The 21,625-nt window shown below is 39.4% G+C and overlaps 1 protein-coding gene across 1 annotated transcript in view; it reads left to right on the top strand.

Moving 5' to 3' along the window:
- FBN2 (fibrillin 2) overlaps nucleotides 1-21,625 on the top strand; it is a 231,314-nt gene that overhangs the window by 162,845 nt on the left and 46,844 nt on the right. The window contains exons 26-36 of the mRNA XM_030869739.2: nucleotides 4,342-4,470; nucleotides 5,246-5,371; nucleotides 7,651-7,776; nucleotides 8,220-8,342; nucleotides 8,499-8,624; nucleotides 8,949-9,074; nucleotides 10,167-10,289; nucleotides 12,589-12,711; nucleotides 14,291-14,416; nucleotides 20,097-20,219; nucleotides 21,083-21,205. Coding sequence (XP_030725599.1) covers nucleotides 4,342-4,470; nucleotides 5,246-5,371; nucleotides 7,651-7,776; nucleotides 8,220-8,342; nucleotides 8,499-8,624; nucleotides 8,949-9,074; nucleotides 10,167-10,289; nucleotides 12,589-12,711; nucleotides 14,291-14,416; nucleotides 20,097-20,219; nucleotides 21,083-21,205 — 1,374 coding nt within the window. The remainder of the gene's footprint in view (nucleotides 1-4,341; nucleotides 4,471-5,245; nucleotides 5,372-7,650; nucleotides 7,777-8,219; nucleotides 8,343-8,498; nucleotides 8,625-8,948; nucleotides 9,075-10,166; nucleotides 10,290-12,588; nucleotides 12,712-14,290; nucleotides 14,417-20,096; nucleotides 20,220-21,082; nucleotides 21,206-21,625) is intronic.

Below are 21,625 nucleotides of genomic sequence, written 5' to 3'. Positions count from 1 at the left end.
GTAAACCTTGGCTCTCTTTCTTTTGCTATTGGGAAGTACTGCCTTTAAAACCCCATCTTCTCACTAGGAACATGTACATTGTTCTTTTTATTTCCTTTTCCTGATGCCTAAACCACTTCTCCAGCAAACTTGTGAGAGAGCTGCAAAAGAGCATGAAAATAATATCTGTGCTACCTACAAGAACAGTATAACAATAGGATTTTCAGAATATATGAGTACTAAAGAATATAGCCATTAAATCAACACTTGTATAAACTTGACATTCTGTTACAAATTTTAAGGTTTGTAATAGAGAAGTTGTAACTTATTTTCCTCATCTGTGGGCAGTTTTCTTAATATTATGCTTCAGTCACAATCCATATCCATACCCTTATCCTTCTCTCTAAGAAAATACACAAAATTCCAAGTTTTTCTATTAGGTAATATAACAAATTATTCCAAACACTTGAAGTATGTCTCCAAGGTCTTGTTTTCAGAACTCTCGTTTTACATATTCTCTTTGGAATTTTCCCTTTTCTCCTGCCCCCACTACGCGTTCCTGATCTCCATTGAAGTGTCTCTCTTGACTTCTTCCTAGCTTCGTACTCCATAGGATCCTAGTGATTCACTCCTGGCCCTCCCCAGCCTAGACTATCCCCTGAGCATTTCACAACTATCCATCTGGTCTTGTGGAGTTCTGCCGTCTTGTCTTTCTGCCGTGCCTTCCATGCCGATCCCCGACTCCTAACCCCCTCACCACTGTTTTCTCCATTCGGGGCTGCTGAACTTGGTGGGGAGAGCCTGAGAAAAGGTGACCGAGGTCCCTGCATTTGCCCCCAACCAGGCCTTTGCTGCTGCTGAGCGATACTTGTATTCACCTCTTTACGTCCCTTAATAAATTTCTCTTAGCGGCACTTCTAAACCTCTTCTGGCTTACACACCCTCTCGTATCGCTATTCATTCCTTTTCTTCTTTATTGAAGTCAAACCTGATTGCCAGGACCCTTCTCACACACCCTCTTCTCTGGTATAAAATGTCCTTTTCCAGCCCTACTCTCTCCTCCATTTCCAGAGAAGGAAATGTGATGTTCTTCTGCAATTTTCCAGCGAAACTCTCTGCTTTCACTCTCCTTCCCTCTTTCTTCTCCAGGCCCTTCTTAGCGGAGTTCTCTCCTCTCTCTCTGGCATCTCCCCCTCTTTACTGGTTTCTTTCCCTAGACCTGTAAACAAGTGCAGAGCGTCTCCTCAGCCCTCCTTTTCCCTCAAGCTACCATGCTCTTTTCCTACTTTCACCTCTCATTCCTCTCTTTTAAGTAACCATTTGCTTTGTAGCCCCTGAATGCTGACCTCCCTCCTTCAGGCACATATATATATACTCTTAAAAAACACCTTTGCCAAGTTCAAAAAAATCTTTCTCTCAGTGCATATTCTCCTTGACCTCTGGCCAACCCCCTCCTTGATTTTCTTCTCTCTTAGCTTCCATGGTATTTCCCGTCTGAGTTGTCCTATCATGACTATGATGTTCCATCTCTAATCTTCCCAGATTCTTCTTGTCTTTGGCATTTTCCATCCCTTGGGCATTTTCCAAAATCCTCTGCTTTCTCAACATTCTGCCTCTCAGAATTGCATCTACCATCACGCCTTTTTGGATAGCCTCTGTTGAGCTGACTCCTAGGTGCCATCTATAGCTCTCTAGTCCTCCTGAGTTCCACTCCTGCATTTCTAACTCCCATCTGGACAGTTACTCTTTGTTTTCGTCTCCCTTTGTCCCACCCCCCTTCCTCTGCCTAGGGACTTCCTTGGATATATTAATAGTATCATTTCACTCAGGATTGAAGCCTCAGACTTAATTTTGACACCTCCCTCTCCCAATAGAAAAGTGAAAAAGTTATGTATATTCTTCCATCAAAATGGTTATTTCAAGTACTTGTACTATTTCTTCTACACTATTGCTGCTGTAGGTTCAGCTCCTCAGGAAACAGATTGAGCAGAGATTAGCAGGCACGAAGGTTATTAAGGATTGGTCTTGGGAGGGGGGGAAAGGAAGCAGAAGTGGGCTGTGATGCAATCCCAATGTGGTCCTCAGCCCACCTGCCCCGGGAGCTCTGCATCTGGGAAGCACATCACAGTTGTCTTGTACCTGCATGATGAATCTTTGCATACATCTGCCCCAAGAAGGGGTGTGACTGTGAGGAAGGTCCGCTTAGCTGAGGTGCTTCCTGAAGACAGTTCTCACCTCAGGACTTTCTGCCAGCCGCAGTCCCGACAGCTGAGGGCAAGGACGCGTGAGTCCTTCCTTCTTGAAGGGGGACCTGGGCAGCACATCGCAGTCTCTACTACACTGCAGATTCCTCCAGCGTCTCCCACCCCAGTAAGTTTCCAATTAGATCCTTCATTTTCACAACCACCAGGTTTTTCATCCTAAAGCAGGGCTTGGATTGTATAACTTCCCTCAAAACAACTTCTATTGACTTAGATGATCCTAGACGTAGATAAAGAAGGTTTTCCAGTTCTGACTGCCCTGTTTTTGGTGTGAAATTAGCCAAGTCACTTAATGGCTCTGAAACTCAACTCGTTTATACTGTATAAGAGAAGTTTGTTGAGAGCACTGCGGTGTTGTGGGATGCAATGTGAAAGGACAGTGGGACACGGTTGGCTGCCCTTCTTCACAGCATGTAAGGCCCATCTTCTGCTCCCCACGCTGGCACCCTCAGTAACCGTACCTATCTTACCTGTACTTGCACCCATTATCAGCCTCTCTATGACTTGATGTTCTTTGAAATGCATTAGTTTTCTTCATCTGTGCATTTTATCTCTTGCCCTTCTATTTATTCTACATCTTTAAAGTTAGAATTTCTATGCCATCTTCCAGGATCAGTTCAAAAGCCACTTCCTCCAAAATGCTAATTCTTAACAGCGAATAGCTTTCATATATACTGCCCTCTTTATGAGACAAGAACTGTTCTCAGCACTTCAGAAACATTGGTTCGCTTACTCCTATGAGGCAGGTGCTACTACATGCCCCATTTTACAGATAAAGAAACTAAGGCACAGAGAAATTAAGTGACTTTCCCAAGCCCCTACACCCAGAAGATGACAGAAGTGGGATTTGTGCCCAGTCATCTGGTTCCAGAGTTCATAATCTGCACTATGCAGCTCCCACCACATCACATCAGCCAAAATCTGTCCCTCCTCTGCCATTGAACTTATTCTGTGTTCTTCATATGGCTCTCATCACCAGTTCCTAGATACTGATAGATAAAAATTAAGAGAATTAGTGTGCATATTATTACCTGCTTAATTGAATCAATCAATTTTGTTAAGACTTTTGTTTAAAAGAAAGTACCTGCATTTTTTCAGTATGTCCTGCAATTGGGAAAAATCAATAGAAAGAAAACAAAAGCTGGGAGAAAGCAGGGGCTGAGACTACCCTCCCTACCCCCCGCAAGAGAATGTGTGCAAATTAGCCATTTATAAATCCTGTGATAGAAAAACTTAAACATTTAAATTCACGAGAATAAACAGATGCTGGCAAAAACATTTTTCCCACTCTGACAAAAATATTTAAGCAAGTCATGTTTTCTTAATCTTATTTTACAGACATACTGCTCTATTGAAAATCTTGATTTCAGGAATGGGAGATTTCTCAGAGAATCCTATTTTTGAGAGTCTAAGTGCTGCTGTTAAAGATTCTTATTTACTGTAGTATGTAAAAATTGACAGATGCAAAAGCCCATCATTATCGTTTGTTTTTAATTTTAAAATTAAATCAGTAGGCTCTTCCGTCTGAATATGACGCAGAAACACAGTTGGGGCATATTCCACGGCCCTGCCATATAGGCGCGTTCTCCGGCTCAGGGTTCAGTGGTCGTATCTGCCTCTGAGGCTGTCTCTGTGGCCGGCTAGCCACCCCTGCTCAGAGGCAGCAGCCCTCTCACGCCCGCACCAGGGGCGGACATGGGCTAATGCAGCAGAACCAGCGTGGGCTTTGCGTTTTGCATGGGACTCCATCCATATGGCCACTGCTTCCTCGTTTGCCACCTGCCTTGGTCGGCTCATATCCCAGTTGCTTGGTTCATCCTTCTGTTATCATTTCTAAGCCACAAAGAGAAATCCACAATTCCAGAATTCTTAAGGACAAAAAGGGCCCCCCTGCCCATTGGCTGTGACAGTTTTGGCAGTTGGGGAAAGGAATATGCCTGCAGCCCTGTCCCCCTCGAGGTGACCTCCTGAAAATGCATCCTTCTACGGCTCGCCCCTGCTTCCTCCAGCACTTTTGCTCGGAAGGCCAAACCTCTCTGTTTGTTAACACCTTCTCATCTCACTCTGGTTTTCTGAATTTCTTTTAAACCCTGTGAACTAGACATTGACGAGTGCAGGATTTCTCCTGACCTCTGTGGGAGTGGGATCTGTGTCAACACGCCGGGCAGCTTTGAGTGTGAGTGCTTCGAAGGCTACGAGAGCGGGTTCATGATGATGAAGAACTGCATGGGTAAGCTGCTCGGGTCTGCAAACCGGTGTAGCACAGACTCCTTAGTGCGACCTTGGCCTGTCTCAGAGCTGTGAACAGCATGCTTGGCAAGAAGCTGTGGTGAGAGAGAGAACAGATCTAAGTGTCAGACAGGAAATCCGCTCCTCGATAGCTCTTGGGGAGCCCCAGGCCCTCGGTGCCTTAATGGCAGTGAGATATTGAGACTGGGTTCTGCTTATTTATAGAATCTGAAGTCACCACAGACTAACTGCTGAGGAGGGAGTCACTGAAAATGTATGGTAGTGGGTGGTGACCCCCAAATTTATATTGTCATGCGAATCCCATGTCCTTTTCCTTACTTGGGTGTTATTACAAACACTCTTGGCATTGCCCACCTTTTAGCCCATCGTTTGATTTTTAGCAACTTATAGGACTCAGCTCATGGGATACAGAAAGTGATCAATCTAAGAGTTTTCTTTCACTTTGATTAGAGATAGAGACATATGGTGTCTGGAGTTTAGAGTGATATAAAGCGAATATTGTTTATTTTTACCTCTCATGAGCCTGCTCATTTCATACAAGTAAAAGCCTTGATAGCTCACTATCTTTTCAGAGTAGAACTTTAACCTTTTATCTGCTGATCATAAAGTGAAGAGAGCGTTATCCCATCTCTTATTAACCCATGTCTCATGTTTGAGTCACAATGACCTCAGATAATGAATCTTTCTCCCATGCTGTGTGCGTGAACGTTTTTTCCTCAGAGTTCTTTAATGGCTCTCACGTTTTTACCTTTCAGACATTGACGAATGTGAACGTAACCCTCTCCTTTGTAGGGGTGGCACCTGTGTGAACACTGAGGGCAGCTTTCAGTGTGACTGCCCACTGGGACATGAGCTGTCACCGTCACGTGAGGACTGTGTGGGTGAGTTTGTCTCCTCAGCACATAAAACCCTCCCAGTTCAACTGGTAAATATCATAAAGCTCAGAGGTCGTTCTCATGAACTGGTTGGTTTGGGCCTGTGAAATCTAACAGATTAAAATTTGGGAATTCAGAGTCTGTACATTTGGATTCAGGCTGTGTCTTTAGAAGATGCTTACCCCAGTTCCCCTCGTTTTCGTTACAAGCGCACTGGAAAGGACCCTGTGGGAGGGACCCTGTGTCAGGCCTTGTAGTTCCCTCCTCCGGGTCGGCTGGGATGGGACAGCTGCTCCCCTTGGAAGGGCTGCTCCCTGATAGTTTGCCTGTGTGCACACCTGTGCACAAGGATCCACTCGGTGCCCCATGTCAGTCATCACAGGGTCTGCTCACCTGTGTGTGAGCTCATGCTCCAACCCCCTCCTCACAGAAGCACTGAGGCCTCTTTACCGGCCCTGAGCTCGGGGATGGGGGGCGGAGGATGTAGGTGCGACCACGGCTGGTCTTGAAGAAGCGTTCCATAGGCTTTAAAGCTTTGATTTAGCCAGGAAATGTTTTCCTCACAGTAAGTCTTTCTTGAAAGTGTAAGCAAATAAAACAGTTTAAAATAGACAGATCCCACACCCCCAAATAAAAACATAGCTTGAGCACACCTCCCGACTACTCATGTATTTATTTATAACCCATATTTATATCGCTATGCTAATGATTAGGTGAATCTTAAATCATAGATCATTTTATTTATTTTTTAAATTTTTTTATTCAATGAAAGATTCTTTAAATTCTATCGTGCTTTACAATTCTCAGAAGTTTTGCATTCATGTTTTTGTATAATCCCATAATAACCCTTTTTTTTTTTTTAACCCCTACCCCTATCTTTCCCCTCCACCGTTTCCTCTCCCCACTGGTAACCACTAGTTTGTTCTTTGTATCTGTGAGTCTGCTTCTTTTTTCGAACAGACATTTTAAAAGGTGAAGGTTTTAAATATTTTTAATTCCACTTTAATAGTTCGAAAAGCTTTTTCACACAGATAATTACAGAATATTTATTCATCGTTGTGATACCAGTGATCCAGAGATCTGTTTCTAAGTTCAATTTATTTTGCTAATTAATTTTCATGGTTTTTTTTTTTTTTTTTTTTGTGGTATGTGGGCCTCTCACTGCTGTGGCCTCTCCTGTTGCGGAGCACAGGCTCCGGACGCGCAGGCTCAGCGGCCATGGCTCACGGGCCCAGCCGCTCCATGGCATGTGGGATCTTCCCGGACCGGGGCACGAACCCGTGTCCCCTGCATCGACAGGAGGACTCTCAACCACTGCGCCACCAGGGAAGCCCTTCATGGGTTTTATAGCTGAAAAAAAAAGTTCCCCTCAATGATATAATGTACATTATAAAATATGTATTTTTGCATGTTCAATAAAATAAATATTTCATGATTATAAACATAAATCTGCCACATTGTCTTCTTAGTAATTTTGAGAATTTGGGGTGAATTTCTTGTTATATCTGATTTTTACCTTAGATTGTGTTTGACGGGTAACTTGTGTGAGGAAGTGTCACTCTACCATTTTCTTGCTCTTCTCATTTTGCATTATTAGTACTAGTTTCTTCCACAGATCTTTGCAGGCGTTTTCTTTAAGGCATCTGCCCATCTTATAAGGGTTAGTTTACTTAAAAACAGGCAATATAATCTGTAATCCACCTATCCAGGCCCTGTAAACACAATGCCATGAAAAGTTAAAAACTGAGGGCCCTATTTTCAGCCCCTCTGTTTTTGGAACCAGCTGTCTTCCCTCAGGAACCTTCATGTTATTTAGACAACACGTAACCATCCAATTAAGACCAGCTGAGGGTGCCAGTGTAAATTCATAGATTAAGTATTAACAAGCTTTATTTCTGGCATGTGCTAGGTGGATGTGGTCTAATGTGGTACTCACTAGCCACACGTGGCTATTTAAATTTTATCAAAATTAAATAACGTTAAAAATTCAGTTCCTTAGTCACAGTATCCATGTTTCAAGCACTCAGTAACAGCTACATATTGGACAGCACAGATATGTAACAGTTCCATCAATGTAAAAAGTTCCACTGGAGAGCACTGTTGCAGGTAGAACTAAGAGAAATATAGATTCTGGCGTTTTCTTTGAATTGCTGCAAGAGACCATCTTACTTCCCCCTGAAGTAAATAAAGCCCTTTGGAGACCATTGCTCTGATGCTGCATGTTCTTGATACTTTAAGTGGTGTTGTGATTTCATAAAACATTAACTCTGTGTATCTTTTTATAGATATTAATGAATGCTCCCTGAGTGACAATCTCTGTAGAAATGGAAAATGTGTAAACATGATTGGAACTTATCAGTGCTCCTGCAATGCTGGGTACCAGGCCACGCCAGACCGGCAGGGCTGTACAGGTAAGGGTAGACCAGGCAGGTCTGGAAGTTGTATTTCTCAAGTCAGTGGAGGAATGCTTCTGGCACGGAATATATAGTGACACCGATGGGAGTCCTTTGTCCTAAAAACAAATCTAAGAATGGGGGCAGATGCCATGGTTTGGTGGTTTTGCAGAGGAACCTTTGGTTTTATAATAAGAAACATCCTATATTTCTCTATATATTTCATCCTATATGGTATATCTGAGTTCTTTAATCTTAGGTTACAGGAGCTGAATGTCAAATGAAATGCTGTCTAAAAGGAAGTGGGAGGAACTAAGAAAGGCTAATGTTACAATGATCAATCAACATGAAAAATCCAAAGTCACTGGAGCATTGTCTGTTTAAGAAGAAGTAGAAAAACTCTCTTTTTTTTTTTTAAGGCAGTATCTCTGACAAGTAACGTGGTGGCAATGTTTTTACAGATATTGACGAATGTATGATAATGAACGGAGGCTGTGACACCCAGTGCACTAATGCCGAAGGAAGCTATGAATGTAGCTGCAGTGAAGGTTATGCCCTGATGCCAGATGGGAGGTCGTGTGCAGGTACAGGAAGGAAAATACACAGACTTTGTACATCTGGTTAATCTTATCTTACAAATCTGGCTCCACATATTTTGTGTGGAACTGGATGGAAAAAAATGCATGAGCTTAATAAAAGTCATCCTTGTTTTTCATTTGATTTTGATTTTGTATCATCAGATATTGATGAATGTGAAAATAATCCTGATATCTGTGATGGTGGGCAGTGTACCAACATTCCTGGAGAGTATCGCTGTCTGTGTTATGATGGCTTCATGGCTTCAATGGACATGAAAACATGCATTGGTGGGTACCATAAGAACAGGATAAATATTTATGTACAGTGTGCACACACACACACACACGCGCACCTAAGAAGAAAAGGCTTTTTTGGTTATTTTTAAAATTCAAACCATTGTATTAGAAGATGTGAAAGCCAAAAAGGAAGAATTATTTGAAAAAAAAATCCTTAAAGACAATATATTTATCTGTAATACTGTGTCCTGCAAATACATTATATTTTAAACGTTATTTGTGTATCTCATTAGTATGCTATTCAGTTTAAAAGATAGCTTTTGAATTACTAGAATAAACAAGTATTAACCAAGGTGTTGAAAATCAATTTCCTAGACGTGAATGAATGTGACTTAAATTCAAACATCTGCATGTTTGGGGAATGTGAGAACACCAAGGGATCCTTCATTTGCCACTGTCAGCTGGGATATTCAGTAAAGAAGGGGACCACGGGATGCACAGGTAGGTCTCAAGCTTGTATCCCCTGTGTTTCAGTTTCTTATATTTCAGAGGTTAACCTTCAGCATCATTTGTTCCCTGGAATTTCTTGTACTTTCACCCACACCAGGTTGTGACAGGTATGTGATAAGTAACTGGCCCAGAGCATGTGTGATGCGTTTGTCTCTTCTCTGTGGTAGATGAGCACGGTCTCCGCTACCAAGCCGCAGACCTGGCTGCGTGCTTGGTCACGGAGTGGGAGAATGGGTGTGGAATCTCGCCCCCATGGTTCTGATGTGCTCCTGATAGCTCTTGGGGCAGCGTTCACTTTCTCCTGCCCAAACAGGAGATATACGTAAGGAAGAAGCACCAAAAGACCTGGAGGAATCCCAGGTGTTTGCTGAGTTTTACAGTTCTTTTAAACTAACAAAAATTAATCTAAAACTTGTATTTAGACTCTTTTCCTTCCTTTCTTTCCCCATCTTTTTCTCTGCTCTTCCCTCCTCTCTTTCCATTTGCTGTTGCCTTCTCTTCTCCCTGCCCAAATTTCCTCTCTTCGCTTTTTTTCTTTGTTCACCCCATTCATTTTATCTCTTATTCCTGTTCTCTACTAAATAGTTTTAGCCTTTTGAAGGTCGGATGGGGGTTGAACTCCCAGGGTCAATGCTTTGGGCCAAATGTCCATCATTGCTCAAGGCTTTAGTGTGGTATTTTGCTCAGGCCAGGTGGTGGGTGACTTAGACTGCAGCCTAGGCCTTAAGCTGACACCTCCAGGAAAGAGCAAGTAATGAAAGAAGAACTCTGCATGTTCATATGTATGTGTACCACATACACAGACACTATATACATAATACTGATAAAAGCATCTGGTCATTTTCCAGAAAACATTTCCAGTGATTATTTTTATATATTCTGGCTGGCAGTTTCTTTCAGGGAAGGCCTTGTTTGATTTGGATCATGAACTTCCAAATCCTGTTGGAGTCTAAACATATTAAAAATAAAAGTGACGTTAATGTTTTCTCTGTGTTTACTTTAAAATTTTGCCTATACAGAAATCTCTTGGAAGTAGAATTAACTAGGTTGTATCTTATCTTCATATTAACTACGATTTCTCAGATGTGGATGAGTGTGAAATTGGTGCCCACAACTGTGACATGCATGCCTCATGTCTAAACGTCCCAGGAAGCTTCAAATGTAGCTGCAGAGAAGGCTGGGTTGGAAATGGCATCAAATGTATTGGTGAGTATTTTGCAAATGTAAATAACCTTCGCTAAGACACAGAATCCCTAGAGGCTCTTCTTTGCACAGTTGTTAACCTACATACTTAAATAGGAACATGCCTCTTAGTTTCATTTATTCTCTTGAAAATTAAAGGCTGTCTTTCGTTGCAAGATAATTCTTGCCTAAGAGTTTCCTTTAACTTTGGTATAAATGATCAAATTACAACAGTATGCCTTGGCATCTGCTTTTTAATGTGGTGTTGTTCAGTAAAAATTATTTGATGTGCAGCCAGAAATCCAAACAGCTGTAGGATGAAACATGACTAATATATTTTTCCAGTTTTTTCATAGAGTAACAGTGAGATTTAAAACCCAGTGAAATAAATGAAGGGAATGAAACGATTTTTTTCAGATAACCTAGGTCTATAGTAAGTGGTCAATACCAGCTTCTTAATAGAAAATAGAATCCTTCTTCCAGAGAAATCTAAATGTCTTGGATTCCAAGAAGCCAGATTAGAAGGAGAATGTGAAGGCAGTTGCCATTCTCCAAGTTTTATAGTTCTTGACCAAAGTCTAATAAGTCCTTTATAGCTGTGAGGCAAGGAACTGGATTTTACCCTTGATGTCATTCACAGTGCTGCTTGGTACGTTCAGTGTTTTATGTGCCTCAACAATAAGGCATGTTGCAACTCGTAAAAATTATCCAGGTCTATCTAAAATACAAATTAAAGCAAGCAAAACCGACCTCCCCATGATTACTCATTAAAACCTGATAAGCCTGCAGCAAGAATTAAAGGATAATTTTAAGATCTCTTATTAATAATATTAGTTAATTTGAATGTACTTTCTTACCTACTCAATTGTTTTATACTTGTCAAATGTTTATGAGCTGACTCCAGAATTTGAGTTAACATAGTTTTTAAATAACTTTGCTAAGGAAGGTTCTCTCACGGTGTCACTAAGTCCACTAGCTACCCACTTGAGTCCAGCCATTTCTCTATCATTAATCTCACAACTTTTCAGCTATATCCCCATTCCCAGTTTTCTAGTCCCATTTGTTTACTGTTTTTCCCTCCTCTAGCCTCTCTTTTTTTGTGCTTCTTGTCCATCTATCACTCTGGCCAGCTATCGAAAAATAGCCTGCCGCTAATACAAAAGATTTAACCATGTCCAGGCACCTCTACTCCAAAATGGCATCCAAATCCCTCCACTCCTTTCCATCTCCATCCCCCTGCTCTCATCACAACCGTTCTCTCTCTCAATCTGCCCCCCACCCCAGCCCTTTCTCTCCGTTAGCTGCTAAAAGAACCTCCTCATATGTTGGCTTACTCCCTCTCTGGTCCTCCCGCAATCCATTCTCCACATTGCAGCCAGGTAGATTTTTTAAACCATGGATCTGATTTCTTCACAATTGTCATCTTAATCCATTGAATTTAGGATAAACTTCAGCTTCCTTCACATGGTTTACAAGACCCTCTGGCATCTTCCCACTATCTCTCCAGCTTCACTTTCCTTCATCCCTGGTCTCCTACATTGTTCTTTGTCACTCTAACCTCCTTTAATTTTTGTCACATCAAAGCTCTTTTCCTTCTCAGTGTTTTCATACGTGCTGTTCCCTCTGCAAGGAAGACCCATCCCTACTTCTGTTCGCAGGTCAACTCTTGCTCATCCTTCAGATGCGAAGTTAACTGAAAATGACTTCCTCAGTGGAGCTTTCCTAATTCCTGCAATCCAAATTAGACACCCTTCTTATTTCCTTATACCTTGTAACTTTTCTTCATGGTACATGTATGACAGTATTAAATTTAATTGAATTCTCTGTGTTTAACATCTGTCTTTTCCACTAGACTAGGGGGGTTCCATGAGGTCAAGAATCATATCTTGATTTCCTCATCTATAAAATGAACTTGAAAATTCTATGGTAATTTTCCTGCTCTGAAATTCAGTATTATCTTGAAAATTGACCCCTTTTTTAGTGATAAGGTAGCCAATGATAAAATTCACCCTCGGTAGAAATCGGAAAGAAATCTAGGCCTGGTTTTCTTTTAAACATTATAATTCTAGTTGATTAGACAGCTCACAAAACGCTTGAACTAATTATTTTGGCCCATGTTTGTAGCATGAACACTTTGGATCATAGGTCTGAGGTCTTAGAAAATTATATAGAACTGCAACTTGACCAGTAAACTAAAATACATTCCATTTGGCCAGTTTGGGGCCAGTTTACATTTAAATTAAGACAAATGAAAATCTTCCTGGGTGTTTAAATATTCCATTTTCATTTATGAACTTTATTGCTATGTTCTCTTGACATGCAGATCTGGACGAATGTTCTAATGGAACCCACCAGTGCAGCATAAATGCTCAGTGTGTCAATACCCCAGGCTCCTACCGCTGTGCCTGCTCCGAAGGGTTCACTGGAGATGGATTTACCTGCTCAGGTGGGTGAGGTCCTGATTTTCATGCAACACTCTGTATGTTTTCATCATCAGAAGAAGACTGTAGTTAAAGGAGTCTGAAATCACTACCTCTGTTTTTACACTTGACTTAAGGTGAATATGTATCTTTTGCTTACATTAAACACAAAAACCTGGAAATTTTTTAAAATAATGGCATTTATTACTATCATGTACTCTTAGTGACTGTCATTTCCTTTTATTCATTAATTAACATAATGGTCAAAAATACAGGCTCTGAGTCAGGCCATCTGGATCCAGATCTTGCCTGTGCTGCTTACTGGCCATATAGCCTTAAGTGAATGACTTAACCTGTGTGTCCTTAGTTTCTCCATTTTGAAATGGACATGGTGGTAATAATAATAATAAATACTATTTCCCTTTTTCTTTTATATCATTGAATGAATGACATGTTGGGAAAACTATACAGCTTCTTAAAATAAAATCTATGACCTACCCAATCACTGCTATTTATTGTGTTTATCAAAATCTCAGTTTATCACATGGTATTGAAAGGATTAAATGGAATAATACAAGTAAAGAGCTTAGAAACATGCATCATAAGAGCTTAATGAATGTGAGTAAATTCACTCTGCATTCCTTGAGGATAAAACATCCACTTATTATATTCACGTAAAAGACTAGATCATCTTGCTGGACATAAAGAATGATACTTTTAAGCTTGAGAGATAGGTGTTTCTCAGTTGAATTTCAGTGCACACTTTAAACCCCAAATTAAAAGATAGTTTTTTCTAATTAGTGACATCAAAAACACAGACTTACAGTTTTCTAATGCCTCTTTAAGAAAACATGTTTATTCAGTTGTAAAGCTTCCTTACTTTTAAACCTCGGGTACTGCATCTTTCTTAGCATGTCTCTGCACCGTGGTGTGAGGGCAGGGGCATGGCTTTGGTATCAGACACAGCTGGACCTAGACCCTGGCTCAGCCGCAGACTAGATCACTGTGACTCCCAGGCATCAGTCGCCTCCTCTTAGCCTCAGGTTCTTCCTCTTGTAAACCTCACAGGGTTGGTGAACTAAGTGAAAACATGAACGTCAGGCAGCTAGCACACTCCTTGGCAAATGTTAGGCCCTAAATATAAGAATATTTTAATGAGATTGTAATGGCATGAAAGAAACTTTCCTCACTCCCTTAGAGTGTCCCTTACTTGCTTAAAAATACTTGAACTAGTGAAAAAGTTGTTCATTTTAATACTGTAATGTTTTCAAATGAATTAACACCATTTTAAGATTAATTCCAATGTTCTTGGTTATATCTAAATGATGTTGGTGTAACACAGATGCATCAAATTAGCATTAAAGAGAACTGAGACAGATGTGAGAGACACCTCATTCCTCCTGTTTATCATAATGGAATTGAATGTTAGGGCATAAACAGCTCTGCTATCAAGTTGTATACCCTTATTTAGGTGTATATGGATAATTGTTGTTTGATGTTAATGAGCACTAACTCAAGCCAGTGAGACTGGTTTAGTTATAGAGCAAAGAAAAAAAAGTCATGAGATTTGGAACTTAATAGAGATGTAATTTGCTCCTTCAACAGATGTTGATGAGTGTGCAGAAAACATAAATCTCTGTGAGAATGGACAATGCCTCAACGTCCCGGGTGCATATCGCTGTGAGTGTGAGATGGGCTTCACTCCAGCCTCAGACAGCAGATCCTGCCAAGGTGGGTCACCAGGATTCCAACTCATTTCCAAGTTGGATCAACTACAACAAATGAAACCACAAAAAGGGCTGAACAGGCTCCACCTGGAAGCAGAATACACAGCACATGCTGCACACATAAAAGTCATTTGTTTAAGCATGGATTATTTTGCCGAATGAATAATGATGAAGGTGGCTTTCATCTCTTATGAAGTTTTCCTGGCCAAGAGCCAAGAGTTGGAACTTTGGCTTATTCGTTTTTTTTTTTTAACTATTTCTTTTTTTATCACTAAATGAATGAAATGTGGATAAACTGTTCAGCTTTTAAAATATATTGTGTACCTCAATCACTGCTATTTAATGTGTTTATCAAAATCTAAGTAGCTCATTTTTGGCATTACCTTTATGCTTTAGTCAACTGTCTGTATGTCTGGGACTGGAAGTCCTCTTCAGGGACTCATCAAGAACTACACCTTTTGCTTAATAGTCATGTCTCCTGCTTCTAAGTTATGACATCACCCCCTTTCCTAGAAATGGGACTTCGTGACTAGTGTGATATCTTTCCAAGAAAAAGAATTTGGATTTTCTTTTACATTAGAGACTCAATTCACATTACATAGAGTTTGGGCCATCATTGTGTTCATAAAAGTACGTGAAAATGTAAATAAAGGAGAAGGATTGAAAACAATTCATATGCCATAAGGTTTTAACAAAATTAGTGATTCATAGAAAACCTTAAAAAAAAACTCAGGCTAACTGCTAGCAAAGATTATAAAATGAAACCAGATTACAGGCTTTCCCTACATGAGTATCTAATCAAATGAACAGAAATAGTAAATGCCAGCGTGCGTGTGCACACGCGCACACACACACACACACACACACTTCACCAGCATCAACCAAACAAAAATTATGCAATCTGGGGTAGCTTGGAGTAGAGCCTGACTCTGCCCCACCACCAGAAGTGTCACTGAAGAAAGAAAGTGTGCCTAAAAGATCATGGCAATTTCCGTAAATATCTACCAATTTGAAGAGAATCAGAATGAGAGAATGAATAGTAGGCTCTGGGAAGATGATACTAGAAACTGAAAGTATTCATGCTTCTACTTCGACCTGCTAGGTTGGGCAGAACCTAAACCATTTTATACAAGGCATCTGTAGAATGATTTTTATTTTTTTCCTAGTCCTGGTTCCTTCTAAGCATTGAAGTCAATTAGTAGAAACTGTGAGTCAATGTGTTTATGGAATTACATGATTTATTACCCACGTCAGCTTGACAAGAATTGGTGGGAAAAGAGACAAATTAGCAACAGCCAGACACTTTTGCCAACATAAAATTTCAAAATTAATCCTTTATACATAAGACAGCATTTCCCTTTCATAATTCTGTTCCATTATTTGTGGCCTAGGGTCTTCCAAAACTTCTTGCAGAACCTCCCTCAAGGTGGTGCTAAATAGTTTCTGTTCACTGTACTTCCTTCTCATGTTGGCTTTCCCAAAATATGTTGTTTCCATGGAGAGAAATCCCAGTTGCCAGGGCACCTGAGAGTGGCACACATGTAGCTCACCCTTTGCTCCATTTAACCAGATGCCAACTTTTGAGATCCCCAAAATGCAATTCCATGGTTCTGCCTGTTTCTCTATGGTTTTGTCTTCTCTCTTTCTATGAGATCTGGCACATTTAGACAGTTTATCCTGAATTTATTACTTTAATTCCTTGATATTTTCCCATCTTATTATAAATTGATGCCCCTTTGAATTGATCCTCTAAACAACATTGTCCACTCAGCATCTACCTCTAATCATAAATTCTCAGAATTTCTATAGAGTTTAAAAAACTGCTGGAGTTGGCCATTTCCCAGTATTCTTCACCAAAATGGGAAGGTACAGAACCTGCAAGAACCTCCTCAGGGACAGGTTAGGACTCCATCAGATGGAGTAAACCCAGATACAGAGCATTTAGTATGATTTCCGAAGAGAGAGCAGGGGCCAGGTTCACCAACAAAGAGCACACAGAGCCCAGTGGAGGTCCTCCCATCCATATTTCTCCTCTTCCCCCACCTTATGAAACTCTGGGCCACAGAATAGAAGCTATAATGAAACCCATACCCCAAGCTGTCTTCCAAAGAAAGCCCAAATCAAAAAAGAAGGGAGGATGTCGAGAAGCTCCATCCAAACTGTATCTCAGAGTACAGTTGACACTTGAATAACATGGGGGCTAGGGACACTTACCCTCAGCATGGGGGGAAATCTGTGTATAACTTGTAGTCGGCCCTCAGTGTTCACAGTTCTCTGCATTTGCGGTTCCATGTCCACACATTTAACCAACTGCAGATAGTGTAGTTGTACTACATACACTGTAGTATTTACTATTGAAAAAAATCCATGTATAAGTAGACCTGCACAGTTCAAATGTATGTTGTTCAAGCATCAACTGTATATAAAACTCTTGAAAGAGCTGACCAAGTAATGTGTAAACAAACTGAAACAACAGCAACTGTGCAGGTGTTCTATGGAAACAACAACAACAACAAAAGCATACAAAAAGCAGATAATCAATCCAGAGTAGAGGAAAACTACTCAAGGAACAAGAGCAAATTTTGCATAGGTATATTGTACCTCAGATAACCTTAATAAAAACATATGATTGAACAAGTTCAAAGTGATTATAAAAACAGAAAAAGGGCTTCCCTGGTGGCGCAGTGGTTGAGAGTCCGCCTGCCAATGCAGGAGACACGGGTTCGTGCCCCGGTCCGGGAAGATCCCACATGCCGCGAAGCGGCTGGGCCCGTGAGCCATGGCCGCTGAGCCTGCGCTTCCGGAGCCTGCGCTTCCGGAGCCTGTGCTCCGCAACGGGAGAGGCCACAACAGTGAGAGGCCCGCGTACCGCAAAAAAAAAAAAAAAAAAAAAAACATTAAAAAAAAAAAAAACACAGAAAAAAAAGACAAAAAGAGATATTGCAGAGTTAAGGGAAACAAAAAACATGGACCAGTGCAGCAAAATAAGAGAACAATTAAATAGACACAGCAAAGAACAGAGGAGATGAAAATGTAATTACTACCATAGAGAATGGACGTGAGATAATCACAGTGAAAAAAAAGGGGGGAGAGGATAAATTAACACTATTAGAGAAAAGACAAAGACCATAAACTTAAGTATAATGGGTGTTTCTGAAGTGAAGAGTCCCTAAAAATTGAATAGAAAAAAAGTATTAAACAACCAAACATTTTCCTGAAATAGAAGAAGGAACTGAATATACAGAAAGAAGTAAATCATTTTTATTTAACCTTATTGAATTTGTCAACTTAAGTAATAGAGATTCTTCAAACTGCAGATAGAAAAGGCAAGTCATGAACAAAACAAACATTCAGTACCAACACACATTAGAATGCTGCCCTCACAGTTATAAGGACACATGTGACAAGAAAGCTATACCTCAGAGTTAGTTAATTATAAAGACAATAGACAGGGCTTCCCCGGTGGTGCAGTGGTTAAGAATCCTCCTGCCAGTGCAGGGGACACAGGTTCGAGCCCTGGTCCGGGAAGATTTTGCATGCCAAGGAGCAACTCAGCCAGTTGCACCAGCAACTGAGCCTGTACTCTAGAGCCCACGCACCACAACTGCTGAAGCCTGCACGCCACAACTGCTGAAGCCGTCACACCTAGAGCCCATGCTTTGCAACAAGAGAGGCCACCGCAATGAGAAGCCTACACACCGCAATGAAGAGTAACCCCTGCTCACCGCAACTAGAGAAAGCCTGCGCGCAGCAATGAAGACCCAACACAGTCAAAAATAAATAAAATAAATAAATTTATTTTAAAAAAAAAGACAATAGACATATTCTGACAAGTGAAATAATTCAGAAAGAAACCACCTGTGGGATCTCCCTTCTTGTCTTGGGCAAAACAAAAACAAAAACAAAAAAAACACACAACTTATCAGCAATGAAAAACAGCCAGTCAAGAAGTAAATGGAGAAGTGACAATAAAAACATTATTGATTCCTTTAAAGAATTACTACTAAATACTGTAGAGATTATGGTAAATGCCATGAACATTTAAAAAGTGAAAATAATATGAATAACAAAAATGAGTTGGAAGCATATATGGATGCTAATTGTTAATCATCATTGTATAGAATCCATTAATACTGTCTTAAAATTGTGTTTGAATTTTAACATAAAGCCAAAAGATGATACAGTTTTAGTGTTTTCATCAATTCTTACCATTAGAAAGCATTTTAGAAGATACTGAGATAATGAAAAATTGATCTGATGCATGGAAATTGTTTCAGCTTTACTCTCTGTGAATATGCACTGAGAAATATCAATGTTTGGAATGGTGTTCATCCAATTACAATGATAATTCTGGATAGAAGCATTTTTGAGTGATTTTTGTTCTTGCTATCTTATTTTCTGTGTTTCCTATCTTTTCTGTTTCCTATCACTTTTCTGTATTCAAATTTCTGAATATGCATCAATTTTATAAAAACAAGGCAGTATTCTCTTAAAATACCTTATTCCACGCAACTTTTACGTTATTTAAATGGAAGTTATTTCTAATAAAGTTCACTTAAAAGTAAAATGCATATGCAGAAGGCTGATAATACAATTCCACTTCAATTTATAGATTAACACAACTCAATTATAAACTAACTTAATGAGTCTTTACTGATTTATATAAAAAGAATAACTTTGTTTATTGCCCCAACACAAGTAAAGAAAACTTTACACATCAATTGAACTTCTAGACACAATTTGAACTATACTTTAAATATAAGATAGTTGCAATGCTTTATTTTGACAATCATAAATGACCAAAAGACCCGTTTATACTTAAGATATAACTGTCTCAAGACAGCATTTTAGAATGACTTGTCTAGTCTAGCCTAAAATGGCATGCCTGGTCTGCATTCTCGGGATATGAGGTAATTTGTGTACAAAAATGTCCATCCTCTTCCTATGAGTAGAAATACAGATTACTTCTACAGCTGTACAGGCACACTATGCCTTCATTTTCATACGAATGAGGAGTAATAACTTCTTGTTTATTTTGGGTTAAAGCTTCATGGAAGACTTTCATAAACTGAATTTATGATTTCAGTCCAATAGAGATATCTTAATGAGATTTGGAGGAATGTGGGGCAATGGATGATCTTATTACACACTACTGGGAAAAAACTTCTTTCCCTGTTTATAACTGACTTTATTATAACAGATCAGATTACATAACAAGAAAGAAGTTTAAAAAATTAAACTTAAATAATTTAAAAGATATATTTAATATTTAAAATATTTATGTTGTATATTTTGTATGTTGTAGATGTTTATAAAACATCTGTTTTCACTTAATTATTATAATCTTTGAATTTGTTTTTATCTTTAATTTTTTACAATCTTATTCCTTTAACACGTTCATATTTAATTTCTAGAAGGTTTTTATGCCCTAGGCCAATTTTTTTCTGAAATATTTTACAGGTCAAGACAGTAAAATACTATCAATAAAATAAGATAATATTCTTTCATATTTCTGACCCATATAAACATTAGTTGCTTGCCATTTATGTGACATCTTTGGTCAAAGAAAAAGAAAATTTTTTGCTGCATAAAAACATCTGAGGAGATAGAATAATTTATTAATGTCATACAGTAAATCTAAATGTCTTTGTAATCAAGAGATTACTATTTTTTTTAATCTCCAGATATCGATGAATGCTCCTTCCAAAATATTTGTGTCTTTGGAACATGTAATAATTTGCCTGGAATGTTTCATTGTATCTGTGATGATGGTTACGAATTGGACAGAACCGGAGGGAACTGTACAGGTATGGCCAGTTAAGGGCTTAATTGTGTTCTTATTAGTTGAAATGAACATTTTGTGCTAGATATAGAAGTTCCTCAAATTTCTGCTTAGCCTGCTATGCCTTGGGCTATGCATTTTTTTGAAAAAGAAAATTACATTCTGATACATTTATTGTTTTATTATTTTTTTATTAATTTTTATTGGAGTATGGTTGCTTTACAATGTTGTGTTAGCCTCCACCACACAACAAAATGAATCAGCCATACACATACAGATATCCCCTCCCTTTTGGACTTCCCTTCCATTTAGGTTACCACAGTGCATTAGGTAGAGTTCCCTGTGCTATACAGTATGTTCCCATCAGTTATCTATTTTATACATAGTGTCAATAATGTATATGTGTCAATCCCAGTCTCCCAATTCCTCACACCCCACCCCTTTCCCCCTTGGCTGATACATTTATTTTTAACTATTGAATGGATCCATTGTAATATAAACAACTTAATATTAAATATCCAACACGAAATTAGTAAAGTATTTCTTTGTATGTATTTGTGATGTCCACATATATGTACAAATATATAATACATGTGTTTAAGTTTAATTAAACAAACAGTGATGAAATGTTTCTCTTCAGAATTGCAACGTTTCATTATAATTTATTTATTAAGGATATTAAATGATATCATCATGAATACTGTGTGACTGATCTATGGAAACTGCTTTAGGTGTATACAAGTATTTCATTTTTATTTCATTGTTCTGAGTCCCTCCTAAAGATTTTTAGTCTACTGACTTGCAAACTTTCCACCAAATTCTTTGGAACAGCAGTAGGCACAAGGAAAGTAAAGATGTTAATGTGGGCATTTTAAATGTTTTTCCTAGATATTGATGAATGTGCAGATCCAATAAACTGTGTGAACGGCCTATGTGTCAACACTCCTGGTCGCTATGAGTGTAACTGTCCACCTGATTTCCAGCTGAACCCCACCGGTGTGGGTTGTGTTGGTAAGCAAAAGCTATATGAAACAAATGAATAGAAGTACATAGAGTTAAATACTCATACTCTCTTGTGATGACCATTTACTACAATTAACTTGAGAACAAAATAGTAGTCCTTTACCTGAAGAAACTCTAGATTACCAAAATATATGGTCACTTTTATCCTGCTTATCTTCCAAGTCATATTTTGAAACAGGAATTTTTGAGACATCTGCTCCCACCACCTCCTCTCACAGACTTGAGAACCAGGGCCCTAGAGGTGCAGTCATTTGTTCAAGGTCTCAGAGCTTGCACATGGCAGAGCTGAAGCAGTGTCCTGAGTTGCCTGGCTCCCTGTCCAGTACATTGGCCAGGACAGATGTGTTTGAAATGTGGAATCAGTTTTACAAAATGAAGATGTTTCAGGTTTATGCATGACAACTGACA

This window comes from Globicephala melas, chromosome 3 (assembly GCF_963455315.2).
Source record: "Globicephala melas chromosome 3, mGloMel1.2, whole genome shotgun sequence".
Classification (NCBI taxonomy): Eukaryota; Metazoa; Chordata; class Mammalia; order Artiodactyla; family Delphinidae; genus Globicephala; species Globicephala melas.
The sequence above is the reverse complement of the archived record's forward strand: the minus strand, read 5'-3'. Positions and strand labels throughout refer to the sequence as shown.